Below are 17,749 nucleotides of genomic sequence, written 5' to 3'. Positions count from 1 at the left end.
AGGTGTTTCTCAAAACAGGTCAAGTTTCAGAATCAAATTTGTTGTTCTATTTCAGATTAAGGATATTGAAAATAGCAGTAGAGTGTCTAGTGATTCAAAGAGCATTTCACAGCCTTTGCAAACAAGAGAAAGGTAATGCTCCTATGCTTTTGCTGCTTTGTACCAGCAAACAGAAGGGTGAGAATTACCTGAACACAGAAAATATGCCACTGCATGATAGAAGAGTAGGTTCGGGGGGAATTGTATCCATGTGTATCAATACCTGATGGGGGCAGTAAGGGAGACAGAGCCAGACTCTTCAGTGTTACCAGGGACAGGACAAGAGGCAGTGGGCACAACATGACATACAAGACAGTCTGTTCAAACATAAAAACATTTTTACTACGAGGGTGGTTGAACACTGGAACATGTCGCCTAGAGAGGCTGTGGAGTCTCCACCCTCGATGATACTCAAAGCCAAATGGACAAGGGTCTGAGCAACCTGCTTCAGTCAACCCTGCTCTGAGCAGCGGGATTGCACTAGAGCATCTCCAGAGGCCCTTTCCAACCTCAACCATTCTGTGATCTGAAACTGTCCACAAAATGCACTACTTCACTGAGAAAAGTCAGTCACAGGGTTTAGATTCGTAATTCTAGCCAGACTGGGAACTGATCTTCATGTAAGCTCAGTAAAGATGCACATGTGTACACCTGGGTATCTCTTGTCATTATCACCACAGTATCTCGTAGTGATACTGTACCTCAGTAACAAAGGACTGATATACGTATGCAAAAACTAAGTTGTTTTTTTTTTCACCAGCTAAAAATGAAAGGGCCTGTCTGGCTAAATAAAAGCTTCAGTACATTTTATGCCGATATAGTTATACGGTTTGGCGTTCCTATGGGATCATGCAAGTTTGAGTAGAGCTTCCTGCAGAGCTTTCACAGAGCCTTCAGCATCTGCAATGCTTTCTGCCAATAACATATGTTCCATAGGTTTTTACAGACAAATTGGCATTCCAACTTACCTTGCCTGTCACATACCGGTGATGGTGATGTGTGGTTTTTTCTCTTAAAGTCTCTCCAAATACAACAAAACCTGGCCCTGTGTTCACAGTGAAGGAATGCCCACTCCAACGAGCACAGACATTGCAAAAAAATGTTACTTTAATCATACTGCTGTCTAATAATAGACTCCTTGTACACAATTGCTCTCTAGTAATTTCTGCTGTCATTTTTAAGTCCAGTTCCTTCTGATCTTTTTTCACAAGTGGAGGTTTTTATATGGAAAATGTACACTCATTTGGCAAGAGTTCTGAAAAATTCATTGTCTTCCTTTCACAAAGGGATGGTCCAGCAACTGCAGAGCAGAAGGGCGTTCATGTTGATCTCTGCATTGAGGGTTTGAAAAATCAGTACATAAAATGATTATGCATGCCTGTGATGTAATTGTTTGTAAAATCTTAATGCAAAATTAGCCTCTCTTTTTTTTCTCATTTCTCCAGTCATTACTAATTTTTAGGCTTTTTTGATAAAGCTGGTAGAACGGAAAGCAGGGTTTATGGAAAGAGATTGTTGGAATTTATTAATTATAAAATGGAAATATTTTATTATTACAGAAATAATTTTTGTTCCTCTAAATTCCTTCCAAAACTTTGAATAATGTGGCTGTTTCAGGTGCACCAAAAAAGTATTTAGGGATGGTGACAATTATTTGTTTGATCCTGTGTCAATCAGGATATTCTGTCATCTCCAATCAACATCATTGATGTTAAGGAGCCCATCTGGAATTACAGTATTGTAATTACAATATTGGCTTGCTAAAGCCAAGGGCTTTGGGCTTTTTCAACCCTCAATTTGGAGAAAAAAACAGGGGAAGGCGTAAAGGACACCGATTTCTTAAATAATAAACTAATGTGGAAGATAGAAGGAGGGAGGCATTTATATTTAGGATGTTGTGAGATCATTAGAACTTTGCTGCCACAGATGCATCCTGATTTTTGAAAAGGTAAATACTTTATTAAAAATGCTTTATATCTGTATGTTTCTTCCTACCTAACAATTCTTTTTACCTTTTAAACACTGTTCTCTCTGAATCAAAGTATATATGATGTCTCTATATATAGTCCACAACTTTTCTGGTTATTGTTCTATGGTCCACAAGAACTGCAACCACACCATAACAATTCTAATCCAGGGATCAGAAATCAGGCTTCCTGCCTCCAAGACCACTGCCATACCTCATAAATAATATGCTTCTCTCTAGCACTCAAATCTGGTCTTTAGAGGTATGTAAAAGGTGCTATTAATTTTATAAAGATTACCCATAGAGGTCAGGAACTTAGCTCTTGAAATTAATAGTCCATTTAAACATCTAGGACAAAGCTGGTATTTAAAACAAAACAAACACTACAAAAATAATTCTTATAATGGGTGAATGCTAGTGTTTTTTCATAAATATAGAGAACTTTATGTTTCAAATAAATATGTATTTTCTGGACTGGCAGTGATAACAGATTTTTCTACTGCAGAAGATAAGAATTAAGTGAAAGCTCTTTCATTTAGAATACTGTCCTCAAAACACTGGAACAGCAAGGCACGTCAAAGAAATTTATCAAACATTTTGTCTAAAACTCAGTGGTGCCATGTTTCTACATGAAAATTACAGGGAAAGTAAATGATGAGTATAAGGCCTACAAAAAGAGAATTTATGAGGGGTTTTTTTGTACCATTTTTTGTACCATTTGTATCATTATAGAGAGTAAAGCTCTTTTATGTATACTATTATTTAAAGGCTTTCCTGAAATGTTGAAAAACCTATGCATTTACAACACCGTTTTTCTACGCAGTCATACGTACCCTATAAAAGGTAACCTAAGCTCCCATCAACAATCTCTACAGAGAAACTATCTGCATTTTTCCTTCCATTTTTCAGTTAAAAATCTACATACCTGGTTAAGCATGCATGCACAAAATCTACAGCAGTGCCAGAGAATCGATCAGGTAGGGAAGGCATCAGTCCTCTGTGGGCCCCAATATAGAACATGGCTGCTATCCTATCCATGGAAGCCAGTGGCGGTTTTCCTGTTGCCATCTCAAATACAGGCCAGCCAATGCTCCAGATGTCTGATTTTCTTCCATATCCAGATTCATTTATAACTTCTGGTGCCATCCAATATGGAGTCCCATGCACAGACTTGAGCATCTCGCTGTGTGTGCCACTGAGGCTTACCCAAGCTAAACGCCTGGCACAGCCAAAGTCAATTAGCTTTACTATACCATTTGGCATCAGCATAACATTATTGCCTTTGATATCTCTATGTACCACACAATTGTCATGTAAATATGCAACCCCTTGTAGAATTTGTTTTGTGTATTTACAAAGGACAATTTCCGGCAACGGACCAAAACGATTAATAATACTAGAAATTGAGCCACCAGGAACAAACTCCATGAAAATGCTTAAAATGTTGTCTTCCAGACAAGTTCCTAAATAAGTTACAATATTGACGTGCTTCAATGTCTTCAAAAGATCAACTTCCTCATGAAACTTCTGATACTCCTTTTCTGTAGTGAGTTGATCTGACGTATCCAAAACAACCTGTTTTACAGCTATTAATTGTCCCTGGCTTGTCAGACCGCAGTATACCTACAATGAAACTAGCATTTATTAAAATGAAACATGAAATGGAACTGAATATTTACTTATTTAAAATAGTATCTTTGTGTTTGTCATATTTCATGTCTCATTGTATAATCCAAAATATTTGTTATTTGTTTAATAGGACAACCGCCAGTTATAAGGCAAGATGTATCTCGAAGACAACCAGCGCATCTCTCAACATATTCAGACGTTAACTTACCGTGCCATAGGCTCCCTTTCCAAGGACTTCACCTCTCGTCCACATGATAGGATCTTTGTTAGTTAAACTGCTTCCTGGTAATTTAGTAGATTCCTCAAAGTTTAGCAAGTCACTTTCTTCATTTGATGCCAAAAAGGCTTTACTGTAACTCTGCTTGAAAGGTGATGGTCAGTGTGGGGAGAAAGCAGGGAGGAAAAGAAAGGCTTCATATTATCCTTACATTTTTTAATAACGAGTAATTTTTACCTGGCATGACTCTTTTCTACAGATTTTTTTATATATTTATATATTCATCACCTGGCTTATCTATACAATTGCTATACTAACTAAGACTACATAAATATTTTCAAGTATATATCACAACAGTGTATAACCAGAAGATTATAGCATGCCATCTTTTTCCATTGACAGGAAGACAGGCAGAAGGAGCACTTAAACTAGCAGGATATACATCTGCTTACTACTTTTTTTTGTCATGTAGGTACAGTTTGCTAAGCTGAAGGGTGAACATGACTATCGCCTTGCTCTAGGTAACATATGTAACCCAAGTCTGTTGAAAACAATTTGAACATGACTTCACAGGAAGAAGAGACTGCTTCAGAAAGATGGTAATAATTACTCCATCTAGCCATGGATCTCCCTAGGAGAAGTGAGAATGGAGGTATAATTGGCATCTGTGTCTGCAGAAGCATAAGGAAGTGTATCAACATGTAGTGAAAGAAATTTCCTTATGAATTTGTAATTTAAATAGACAAAAAGCTAACAGGGCCAAGGAGAAGCTGTAGTGGTAGATAAGCACCTTAGTAGGTGCTTAACTGAGTTGGGGGCCAGAATCCAAGCCTTCTGAGCTTGAAGTTTTGATTAAACATTAATTAAACAGCCTTAAGTCTGTCTGATAAGCCAATACTTGTAGTTCATAACTAGAAAAGTATTTGGTTGCACTCAGAGATTCAAGAAAATTGCCCGTTTGGATATATAAGAACCATTTGTAGTGTCTTTTCATATTCCTTAGGTGTCAAGATCTCAAGAGCTTTTGCCTTGCCCCAGCATCTTTTTATACATGCTATTCAGTTAAAATAGCCTCTCCTTTTGATTCACTACAGTTTCTCAATTTATCTTGACCCACCATATAACCCTTGATAGCTATTACTGTCATGCCTTAGTACGATCTGGCTTGTGTCCTGACATGCAGCCTCTAATATGGGTATCCTCAACTGAGCACTGGAAGAATCAGAAAAGAGACTTGATCATTAATGAGCATATATTTCCTATCTTTCATCCAAACTTGCGTTGAAGCATCACTCAAAGGAGATAGCAAGTTACAAGAAATTACTTTTACCTTCTCTAGAGCGCTATTTACTATTGCGCCATCTCCATTCATCATATTTTCTTCTTCTTTAGTATGTGTATTTTGCATTTTAGAACCTGTATTTTTTGTTCTTGAAGAGCTGATGTCTTCTTCTTCAAGCATTAGCAATTCTTCTGCCAGACAACAAAGCAACTCATCAGTCACATCCTTATTATCTGCCCAGGACAAAATGTTTTGACTTGTCTGGAAGCTGGGGCTTGTAACATTTTTTGTCTGAATCACTGAAGGCTGAGTCAATTCATTTGCCAATCCACTGTTTTGAGGTGTGTATGCCCAACTGTAATTTAATTTTTTTGTAGGGGATTGACACTCCAGTCTATCTGAAAAGGGCAATGCTTCACATTTATTTATAGACTTGAAGGAGGCCTGGTCTGATTCCAGGCCTTTGCAGCCATCCATATCCACCCTGCACTGGGGTGCACAAATGTTCTGGTCGGTTGTTAGCAGACTGCTACTTAGAGCAACATATTCTGTGTAGTCTTCATTGCTGAACTGAAGAAAATTCTGGCTACAGGTAGCAGCTCTCTGATGGTTGGATATATCCTGATTGTCTAAAGACTGCTCCAAAGAAACTTCTTTGATAGTTGACAAGTTTGAATTTGAAAAAATTTTATTTTGCTTAGTTGATTGTGAAAGCTCTTCTAAAAACATAAGCTGATGATCTGTGTCTTCATGAAACAATGTCATGCTCCTTGAAGTGTTTATCTGGCAATCTGAATCAGAAGTTATTACATTATCTTGCTCTGTGTTGCCGTCACTCAACTCGGTACTTCTGTCCTTTGGAATTAAACTTTTCTGCTTTTGTTTAGTGCCAGGTATGGTCTTCTTTGGCTTAGAATATGTTCTCTTTTGAGCATTTCTTACTCGGTTGCTCTCTCTCCCTTTACTGCAGGTAGATCTGCAGGTGCTAGCAGTGCATCTCCCAGATGGAGCAGAACAAACATCTCTATAAAAATTGTTCTCATGTTGATCAAGCTCACGCGTGTGGGAATAGACAGGAGTTCCAAACATTTCATAAATACCTGGGCCTTTGTCATTTGAATTTATTTTCTTGAACATGTCACTGTATTTCAGATCTACAAAATCTGAAGCAGACTGTGCATGTGGTAGAGAAAGTGGAGTAACAGGTTTCTTTAAGATAACTGAATTTTTGCAACTGCAGGAGAAACTTCGCTTTTTAAGTTTTTGAGCACTTTGAGCCAAATGGTCTGCTTGAGGGCATTTTTTTTGACACTTCAGCGAAGTCTCAGATTCCACATGTGGCAGTTCCAAAGATGGAAAAATCTGACTTTTGGCATTACATTTTGTGGAAATCTCATCAGAAACAATTAAGTCTTCAGATATTTTTAACTTGCTACTCATTTTAGATTTTGATGAATATTTATTTCTATTCATCTTTATTTTACTTTTGTCATTTTCTTTGCGAGCAAGAATGTTGAAGCTCTGAGTAACATGAGGAGGCAGGCTACGAATGACACTCTTTTTTGTGGCAGGTTGTTTAGCAACGTGTGGTTCCCTAGCTGGTTCTTGTTCAGAGAATGTAACATGAACAACAGGTACAAGCTCATTTCGGTCTTTTGAAGTTGCTTCTGACGTTGCTTCTTTTTCCATTTCAGATTCAAAGAGACAAATGACATTTTCTGTCTGTTCTCCAGAAGGATCTTGCACTTCTACTCTGGGAGTTACTGCAGCTACAGAATTATCTTCTAAGGCATGGTAGGCCTCTATCACTTCATTTTTACAGGAAGAATCTAAATCATGATTGTCAAGCACACAGTTCGCACTCTCAGCATCTTCATGTGCTCTATAATCCAGTATAATCTCTGTAGCATTTCCTTCTTCTAGACCAGTTCTACAGGAATTCTCCACTCTTTTTTCCTTATTGCCAGCTCTCAAGGCTTCTCTGTTGCTTGATACTGTAAATGTTGTCTGAGCTGTAAATATTCCACAGTTTACCAGGGCATTACTTGAGCTCAAGTAGGGATGACTATCATCATAGAAACTGGCTTGGGTCGTAAGATCTACATTCTTACAAGCCACTGAAAACTGGTACTTCATCTGGTCATTCTTTTCAGTATTGGTAGCTACATCAGCTTCCCTCCATTTTAAATTGCTTTGAATTTCTTCTTTCTTGTTGCTAGGGTACTTACAATAGTTACTCATGCTGAAGTAGTACAGGTCTTTCACTGGAGTGAACTTATCAGAAATAGTAGCCACAATCACATCTGATGACTTTTCAGTGTGCCTTTTTAATAGATTGTCTAACTGATACTGATAAAATTTAGTAACTGGTTTTATAGGCTGAGGAATAGAGTTCATAATATTAAAAATATTTCTGATGTTGGTGCTTTCATTGACAATATCATCCTCTAGAGGAGCAAGATGAATTGTTCTTACAGGCTGAAATGTCACTGGTGGCAAATGAAACTGCAATTTCCATAAAAACCATTAATAATGTGCTACACAACAGATACAGGTAAAATTTAATCACTAAGAACCAAGCAGACTAAGAAAATAAAATCAGAAAAGGATTATTCTTTTATATATTCCCATATTTAACCTAATACGAAGTGTAATATCAAACCCCTGAGAAAATACATGCATTTTCTCACACCCATACATGAATTTTCTCACACCCAGAATTATTTCTAAGTATTTCATAGTACAGAAAGCAGGATCCTTTGCTATAAGGCACAAGTCATTCTCCATGATTTAAAAGTAATAAGCTTTTGTCTACATACACAAATCATCTTGTCAGTTATTAACTATGTCTTACGCCACATAACATGTTTACTACAGGAATTCAAAGGCCAGTCAGTGGCTTCGTGTGCCAAAGTTTCTTTCTTGCTGTGCACTCTCACTGAACGAGAGCACCACTCTTATTTAAAGTCTTTTTATGCAATCCTCCAAAGTGTGCTGACATCAGTAATTATATTCCCAATGGAACAAGATCTCATGTAAGCAATTTTTAAAAAGCAAAAGCTAGATTATTATAACAGAATGCTATTTTATCCATGGAGAAAACAATTCTTACAAATTATTTATAGGTTTTAAAAGACATTATTATAAATCTAAACATATAGATCTTCCAGGTATTTAGTGTAATCTTATAAATTTCCATAAACCATGTTATATGGGCCACAGATTTAGCTTGCAGTTTAGCTTTCAGTGAAGTTAAACGGATAGCTACCCAAAGGCCATTTTTATATGGCAGCTAACACAGAAGTGTGTTGTGTGGGGGATGTATTTTATTATTCCTCCCTTCTTCCGTCTTTTCCCATCCCACTAGTTGAAAGGTACAGTATATCTTTGAAAGCGAACAGATCTGAGAATTTGAGGATTTTGTTGTGATTATTCAAATCAAAAGTGAGAATAATTTTCTGAAAATAATATTTCTATTCATTATTTTATAGGAAATGGAGAAAAAATACGCTTGAATATACTGTATATTTTTATGCAAATGAATGCAATAGAAATAATCACACAGTCATATGCTCTGAGTACTCATTTGCATGTCTGTATTCAAAATCAGTTTGCAACCTGCAGGAAATTTTTGTTTGCATTCCAAGGGCAAACTGAGGTTTGAATGTGCCAGGAAAAGCAATGCATGCTGTTTTGAAATTTACAGTTCTGAAGGCTTTGTCCAGTCTTCATGGCTTTAATATCAATGCTTAGTCTATCCCAAATGATATGCCTTTAGAAATCATCAGAGCCTAAGACGTGAAATAAAGCTGTATTGAATCACACTGAGGTCAGCTAAATTATTTTTCTTAAACATTTCCCTCCATTTGTAATATTTTTTCCATAGCCCTTTTTATGATCTTCTGTCAGAACTCTTGCTATTACTTCCACACTTTTCTTTACTTTTTTCCTGTGAACACTGTTGTATTCTGTAGTGGGTTCACTAAAGTATACAGCTGATTCAATGAGTCAAGTCTTTTGTACAAAGGGCTTTTAATTAATATCCATAAAGACCAAATTCTCTTTTTTCTAAATACAGTATATTTGATCTTTTGTACCTTTTAAGGCTCATGTAGTGTGAAGCACTGAGACATGTAAAATTGCTAGCTTGCTTGTAAGTACAAAAGTTTCGTCAGGAATCCTATTTACACTTACCACAAAATTCCATGTCAAGTATGTTTAATCCTAAGATCTTATTTTTTATTTGCTGACACAATAAATTTCAGCAATCATCTAATATCAAGACTGTTCTTCAATTTGGCTTCAATTTTAAATTACCACTCAATACAAGAAAATTGGTTGTTTTTTTAAATTTGGCAAAACTAGACATCTAACATGTTTAACATAAAGGATGTGCATACTTTAAATTAACTTACATATTTCTGTTTTAAAAGGTTTTATATCTTTTTGAACTTCCAAACCTTTACCCCACAAAATCTGTAATGTAACACCTTACTGACAAATTGTTGATATACAACTGAAGATTTGCTGACACAGACACATATACATATATATTTAAAAAAATATGTAAAAATACTTCATGTTCAGCCAAAAACCTTAAGATTACGCAGAGGAAACTACCTACACTTCTTCTGTATTCCTATTTTTAAAGTTTTGAAAGCATATAATAGTTTTAACGGTGTTCAGTTTTATACATAATACCACCTTACCTCAGATCTCTTGTTCCTGGTTTTTAGCATTGTTATATTTAACCCTTAAAAATCAAAACAAATGAAATGTTAATTTGGTATTCTTAAACAGACTATGATTTTCATTTATAAATTAATTTCAAACTGTAGGGTTCTGCGGACCAAGAATCTGTCTGATGTATGGATGCAGGACTATGCTATAAATCTGCTATGCAGGAAAAAGTTGTAAGTTGAAGTTTAATTGTGTTACTGAACTTTACAATTCCGTTTTCTACAGAAAACTATAAAAGATGATAATTTTTAAATACTTTGATTCTAGTAATTTAAGCAAATATTTCTCCTCAATTTCAGACGTTTGCTAACTTCAATATGTGGCTAATTAATATTGCCAGTATGAGGAAAAAAGTGAAAGAGATGCCATCACGGCCCCACTCCAGCTACAGAGAATTACACTTTACATTTTGTGGGCTCAGTTTCATTTTACAGAGTAACAGAAATGGTGAAGTCTGTCATTGCTTCTCTTTATTTCCTTCATTCTGCAAATACACACACATATATAATTAAAGAAGAGGGTCAACATGGCTGAAGTCTACTTTATGTGCAGAAGTCAAACAGACATAACGACTATTTAAAGTTTAAAGAAAAAGGACTTCTGAGGCTTTCCCATCTAATTTGATAGCAAATGTATTTAAAAGTTGTGACTTTTAAAATTGAACTTACTTTGTTGTATTTGTGCTTTTATTATCTGAAAAGCATCTAAATCCATAAATGATTTTGAAATGTTGGATTCTGGGCCTGAGGCCTGTAGCAGAAAGCTGAAGTCAAAGCCACGCCCTACGTTCTCTTTCTTCAGGAAGAAAGGTAAAAAAGTGTGATGTCCCATCTGTAATGCTAACTGATTTTTACTTGGAAAACATGCCACTTGTTGATCTGGCCATGGTCTGGATGTTGGTGCTATTTGGCTGAAAGGCAAAAACGAAAAACCAAAATACAGTGTGAAAGTAAGTGGAAGGAGCCTACTCAGTTCAAATAATCACATGACTGGAGAATAATGTGAACAAGAAGCTTGTAAGATCCGAGAATGCCAAAGTATGTTTTCTTTCTTGGTCCATCTGGGAAGCTGTGGCTCTCCCTGGCAGCATCTGACTGCGATGCCAGAGATGACGACAAGTGAGAATGAATGACAAACAATGTAAACCAAGCAACAATAGGAAGGGAAAAACATATTGGCCACCTTCCCCTTCTTGACAAAAACTGTTTGCTTCTAGTATGTATTTTTTATGAATCATCAGGAAAGTGTGTCAGAAGAATTCTGAAGGCCAGATGTGCCTTTGTTATTCATAAAATATGCTATGGCCTGCCTAAAAGAATAGAAGCTGTGCGGGCAAGGCTCAGATTTCTGCCACCTGGTTTCTGAAGAATGAAAAATCCAAATATGGAAAAAGATAAATACTGTGACTGAAAAGAGGTACAAAAATATAATCTAAATTAATCTTAAAGCTGTATGCAAGATAATTGTCTATTTTTAATTAAGTCAAATGCTGATGTAAAACTATATACTACATGTTTTTTCATATTGTACCAAATAATTTGTCCATCTAGCACAATATCCTGCCTCCAGCAATGGCCAATAATTGATGTTGGGAAGACAGAAACACTACACAACATAGACAGCTGTATATAACATCTGGCGCTAAGGAAATCTTTTCTTACTCATCAACTACTACCTACTTTGTCTCCATTTCTGCATACCCAACTGCAAATTAAATATTAATACTACTTACCTGTTTCTTCCTAGAGCTTTGTATGACTGATGCATTTCTTTCATTATCTTATCTGCATTCTGAAGAGCAACAACACTACCACAACCTGCAACAGTACATTAGTATTTGCATAAAAGCAGTATAATTCTTTGACCAGTAACACAAAGCAAATGCAGTTATTTTTGGCCATTAAAATATTATTATAAAAAAATACAGGAAGTAACTATCAGAAGAAAAAGAGCATGTTTCGTTTGACTAAGATACCTATACATACTTTCCATTATAATTTTTGGAAATGTGATTGCATAAATCTGAATTATTTTTAGTTATTTAGGTAAGTATATTAATTCAATGTACTATAAAAGCAAAGAACATCTAAAAAAAAAAATCCAATTACAGCTCCTATTTCAGTAGAACAGAAATATAAGAAACATATTGACAGAAACTCTACAAAAGTAAAGCATTTAAAAATAGGAAAGCTATTAAAACCAAAACAAATCTCAGGGCTTTTCAAAGGTGGAAAATAACTCTGAGTTTTATTTAAATTTTTTTTGTGGTTGCTTTTTGACAAGTGGCCAGATTTCAAGTTAACATTGTCTTTTTTCTTCTTCAGATCCCACATGTTACACTTTATACATATAAACTTTGGTTACACTACCTTCTTTGCTTCTCCTCTTATTTTGTTGTTTGTCAGACATACTGTCATTAGATGTATTAAGGTCCTGAAACCCGAAAAAATGTTTCATTAATTGATTTCCAATTCACATGTACAAATCGGCACTTTATATTTCATTATTTCAGACCCATAAGTAAGACAAAAGCAACATTTAAAAAGTACTTGAAATTATTAAAAATATTATAATTTAGCTTAACATCCAATGCTCTGTCCTGCGAATAGACAGAACCAAACAGTCCGGACACAGTTTTTATTGCTAAAAACTCAATGTATGCTATGTTGAATAAGACATGAAAGCTGTCAGTGTTATTTTGCTGATATTTTACTGTTGGACCAGAAAGTCAACACTTCACATTTGGGAGATAATTGCATTTTTAACATATTACTGAGAAACCAAATCTGAATTAAATGTTTATCTTTGTCTACTTGGTAAAAACTCCCTCTCAGCAAAAGAAGTTCAACATCCAAAACTTCCTGAGCACTGAATAGCTTGTACACTGCAGCCTCAACAAGTCTCTTTGATACCTTATTCCAAAGAAGTGTGAAGTCAAGTGGAATCTTTCTATAAATTTCAAAGAACTACATAATTTACTGTGTAAATAATTTTTAAGTATCTTGAGAAGTAATTATCCCATAATACAAACAGTCTAGTTTTAAACATATGTTCAAAACTTAGCTGGGCATTTTTCTCTACAGAGCCAGTGCATCCAGACTGATTTGACTGAAAACATTAAAAAAATCTCATTCATATCAATGAGGTACAAATTTCATGCTTTATCTCAGAACTATTATAAATTCATAAATACATAAATGGCAATGTATTATTTCTGAATATTTACAAAGGTAAATTTTTAGGTGTTTAAAAATTGTACACATTATAAAAAATAACTAGCCATTATATTACTGCCTTTTTTGTTGCCAATGAATTTATGTGACCCGTGCCAGGCATCTGACTGAATTTGATATAACCAACATTCATTAGCCAACAGAGTTAGCCTATTAACGTATTAGTAGTAAACTTCTGTTTCTCACTTAAAACTATTGTATTGTCAAAACCAGTTATCTTAAACATGAGTGTACCTTTCTGTGAGTATCTTAGTACCTCTGTATGTTTAGAAAAATATATTATTCAGATTGTACTACATTCATAAAACCAAAACACTTTAAAGCTTACATTAAATTAGTATTACAAACATTTGGTATTTTAACTCCTGGTTGTTGAGAGACATTAACAGTAGCTTAAGGAAAGGAATAACAGAGCTATCCATGTACCGTCTGTAGTCTGGCACTGTAAACTGCTGGACTTCTATGAGGGTATATGAGCTCTCTACACTGACATGAGAGGCTTAAAAGAGATTTCCATCAGGATTCCCAAATAATGCTTTGATATCCTTAGAGATCAATTTTCCAACCTTGAATCATTCCATATAGAGATTAACTCATCTATAAATAATCACTTGCATATTCAAAGTTATGCTTTTGCAGTATTTGTAAATTCAGGCAGAAACAGAAGTAAGAATAATGTTCATTGTGAACATTAACGTAACAGGATTTTTGAGGAGATCTACAAGCCAACAATAGCAAAGTCAAACAATAAACATTTGAAAAAGCTGCTCTCAGGAAATTAAAACAGCAAGTATTTTCTTTCTTTGTACATTTCTTTTCTACACCTTATGTTAACAACTGTATGCAGAAGTAACAGTAGACTGCTAGGTGCTTGTCCAAACTGACAGCAAAGTCATAGTCTACAAGGCAGGTTGTATGAAAGTAGTTTAGTTACACTGGAATTTAATACTACAGTTCTTGCAGAAAAGAACATGCTTGAGGAAACTCAAACATCCAGTAGCCCTGTTACTGACTTCAGTGGGACCAAGATTTCACAACAGTTTAGGTCGTAAAGCATACACCTGTGAAGCAGAATATGTAGATTCTTTTCTCACACCTAGCACAGATGCTTGCATCATCTTACAAAGCTATCTAAGCACTGTAAATAATTTTTTTAACATAGAAAGAAAACATGCTAATTATCTAAATATGTAAAGTTTTTCAATATATTAATTTATTTTTGAGATTGTTTTCAGAAATAAAACACAGTACGTATTTTGAATGAATTACACTGTTCATTTAGAACTTTCTATCTATCTACTGTATCTGTATTCCTAACTGTAGCTGATCTAAATGGTGTTTCTTTCTGAAGAAAATGCTATCTTTTGGTAAAAAAATTAAAGCTGATAGTTGTTGAAAAACACTGAAAAGATCAAAACAGATCAACCCCCTCACCACACTTTTAACTGGAAATGCCACCGTTGTGATTTTAAGTTTTAATGTTGTTTCATACGACTATTATCCCCTATGCTGTATCATCTCTAAGGCATTACTGAATTCCCACAGTGGGAACAACCTGTCCCCAAACATTGGTTTTTCCACACAAAGATTCTTTTATTAGGCTTTACCCTTAATTAGGAGACTGTAATGAACCTTTCCACAACTAATCAGCAATAGCTGTGGGAAAGGAGCTAGCTGTCACCCTCCTGGTTAATAAAGCTGCGTGTGGGCAATATTGATCCTGTTTACAGTTAACACTATTCCTGAATATGGTGAGTAAGAATACTGTGAGCTGTTTCATGATTACGAAAACATCAACCCTCTTTTCTAAGATTAAACTCAAAGATTAACAATACTACAAGATGATAGTAGCATAAACAACACAGAACAATCACAAATTGCAGACTCTTAAAGAAGAAACATGAGAGGGTGAAGTCAGAGGATTTGAAGATTTGAAATTCTAAACAGCTCATTCGTAAAATAAAATTAATCTCAATTTCTAGTTTTGATGGATTTGGGATTCTTTCTGGAAAACATAGTGAACTTCTGTTTCTCAAATGACAAGAACACATAATGTAATTAAAGACTGAATTGAAATGAGTAAAAGAAAACGCAATCTTGAATAGTAGTTAATATCTGTATTAAAATGTTTCCCAATGTCTTTATTATTTAATAAATAACTTATAGTTTTAAAAACCCCATAAAATACATAAGATATTGTACATCAATAAGATATTGATAGATATCTTATGTGTATGAATGTACATGAATGAATATGAATATACAATTAAACATATATTAATAACAAATGTCTTACATTGGGTATCAAATTCTTACATTGGGTAACTCTGGGTGCTAGAAAGGAATATTATAAAGTCTATAATGGAAAATTATGTAATAATATGCCTATAAGGAATTTTTTTCCTACTAGCTAATCAAGAACTATGTAATATGACAATTTATATCTTTTACATATGTATGTTCCTGCTAATATTATTGAATGGGGTCTAACTTTTTACACAGCATAAATATCTTACTCCTTTCTGGATTACGTGAAATGTTCTTTGTACTGACATAACTGATATAATGGGGCAGTGGGTTCTCCTATTTAACCGTGTAAAAATAGATGTTATGTCCATTTAAAACAATTATCTTTCACAAAAATGTTTCCATTTTCTTGCATTTGCATCTTCAGTTTAATTTGCTGCAATACATTCTCCCCTCACACAAAAATATTGCATAATCACCACATATATGCTACCAAATTAAGCTGTTTTAGAACTTAATTTGTATGGCAGGCTAAAAGAAAGGTATGTTTTTTAGAAAATTATATTTATGTTCATTAAATCCCTAGATAGGTAGAACTATGAAAAATAGGACCCCTAGTGGCTCTTATGTTGCTAATTTCTTTACAAAATTTTATTTTCTCTGTGTTCTTTTCCTCACATGCATATTTTCACTTCATTGCTTGTCCTTACATCACGTAACTGAATAAAATACTCTGTTTTATACATCTTCCACACCTAGTAGTACATAACACTTTCAACATTCATTATAAATTTTATTACAAGTTATTCCTAACAGCAATCGTTGGTACTACCCCAGCAATGTTTTTTTCTTTTTTTTTTTTGAGTTCCCTCATAAATTCCTATTCTTAATTTATTCATAAATACCTTTTTTTTTCCTTTGCAGCTGAGCTCAGGGCTCTCAGTAGTACTGCTAATGCATGGGGAAAAACCACATAATGTCAAAGTACTACCAAGGGTAAGATCTATGCAACAGATGGAAAGTAACAATCAATGTAGCTGTCTGTCTGTAAGGAATTGTTCCACTTCAAAGTCACTACAGAGGTCAGTGCAAATGGAGGGCCTATGTGGCTTTTGTTGGATTCAGTAGCATTTTGCCACTCAATACTGCTGGTCAGGAAAAGAATTAGACTTTTGTTATTGATTCTATCAGCAAAAAATATAATTACTTGGAAGCACGCAGCAGCCTTCCCAAGAGATTCATGTATTTATCCTAGATTAAATTATTTTTTATAACAATTTTACGTAACACTTTTTATCTGAGGAATGTGCGTTATTTTATAACTATGTAACAGCCAGACATCAGACAGTACTTTCATTCTTAGTTTACAGAAGAGGAAACAGAGCAAGGAAAATTGAATGACCTATAGCTGATAACCAAGGTCATCCAGTGAACTGTGCCAAAGTAGTTATAGAAGTCAGCACTCTTGATTCCTCATTCGTGTGCTAAACACCAGATAATCCATAAAAATGTTTATCCCATTATATTAGTCTGTTAAGAGTTATATCAGACGATGAACTTCTCCAAACTTTGCATTTTTTTTTGGCTACACAAAAACCCCTTCAAAATAATAAAGGTTCTATAAAAAGGCATAAACAACATCTTACCTGGTGCTTCAGTAGCGAAATGTGGAAGAGGCACAGGAACCCAAAGAGAAGTTACTGACCATTTTTAGCTCGCAGCTGAAAGTCTTCCTTTGCTGGACAACAAGGAATTCAAACAGTAATTACATATACTTTGATTTTATTTTCGGCATTTTTTTCTGACTGCGGAGCACGTAGTACTTCTTACTGAGGCAGGCTCTTCTCCAGGCAGCTCCTGCTACGCGAGGCTGTTGAGTTTACACGATGTTGCCGAGGCAACTCCCCGCCTCGGGGGCATTTTGCTTGGAGGAGTTTAATTCAAAGAGCAGTAGTGACCTATGAAAGCAAACACAGTGGAACTAAACGGCAGCATTTTAAGCTCTAATCACAAGACAGTTCTTCCAGCACCCGAAGCAAAGCATATTTCTCTCTTCTGTTTACTTCCATTTATGCTTTTAGTACCTTATCTATTTCTACATCGTTTAAACTTTGCAGTCAGTCCCCTCACCTAAACACTCCCCGTTACCCATGAATAGTTCTCCATCTCCTTTCAGGCAGCTTTAAACAGCAGACTTTAAGGATACTTTTTTTTTTTTTTTTTTTTTTTTTTTTTAAAGTATCAGATTGTGCTGGGGGAAGAAAGGGTAAGAGAGGTGTAGCCGGGCTCGGGCCGAGTTGAAAGCGTTTTTTAAGGGAACCGGTTTGCTGGATGCCAGAAGGACTGGGACGCCGTACCCCGGGACACGGCGGCAGGCTGGCACGAGTGACGGGGGG

At 35.2% G+C, this 17,749-nt stretch overlaps 1 protein-coding gene across 1 annotated transcript; it reads right to left on the bottom strand.

Moving 5' to 3' along the window:
* Window positions 1–1,303: 1,303 nt before the first annotated feature.
* MAP3K19 (mitogen-activated protein kinase kinase kinase 19) lies at window positions 1,304–12,282 on the bottom strand. Its single transcript, XM_009584751.1, has 8 exons — window positions 12,243–12,282; window positions 11,606–11,690; window positions 10,542–10,783; window positions 9,843–9,886; window positions 5,182–7,638; window positions 3,843–3,992; window positions 2,931–3,628; window positions 1,304–1,370 (listed from the first exon to the last, which is right to left on the bottom strand). The coding sequence occupies exons 1-8, from the start codon at window positions 12,280–12,282 to the stop codon at window positions 1,304–1,306; spliced, it is 3,783 nt and encodes a 1,260-aa protein (XP_009583046.1).
* Window positions 12,283–17,749: the final 5,467 nt, after the last annotated feature.

This window comes from Fulmarus glacialis, unplaced genomic scaffold, assembly GCF_000690835.1.
Source record: "Fulmarus glacialis isolate BGI_N327 unplaced genomic scaffold, ASM69083v1 Scaffold36059, whole genome shotgun sequence".
NCBI lineage: Eukaryota > Metazoa > Chordata > Aves > Procellariiformes > Procellariidae > Fulmarus > Fulmarus glacialis.
The sequence above is the reverse complement of the archived record's forward strand: the minus strand, read 5'-3'. Positions and strand labels throughout refer to the sequence as shown.

Bases quoted from the DNA above. Each gene is read 5' to 3' on its own strand.
- MAP3K19 (XM_009584751.1), bottom strand. From the start codon at position 12,282: ATGTCTGACAAACAACAAAATAAGAGGAGAAGCAAAGAAG. The intron at 9,887-10,541 runs GTAAGTTCAATT...TTGATTTTTAAG, and splicing joins AAAAGCACAAATACAACAAA to GGTTAAATATAACAATGCTA. The intron at 7,639-9,842 runs GTAAGGTGGTAT...TGGAAATTGCAG, and splicing joins CCAGGAACAAGAGATCTGAG to TTTCATTTGCCACCAGTGAC.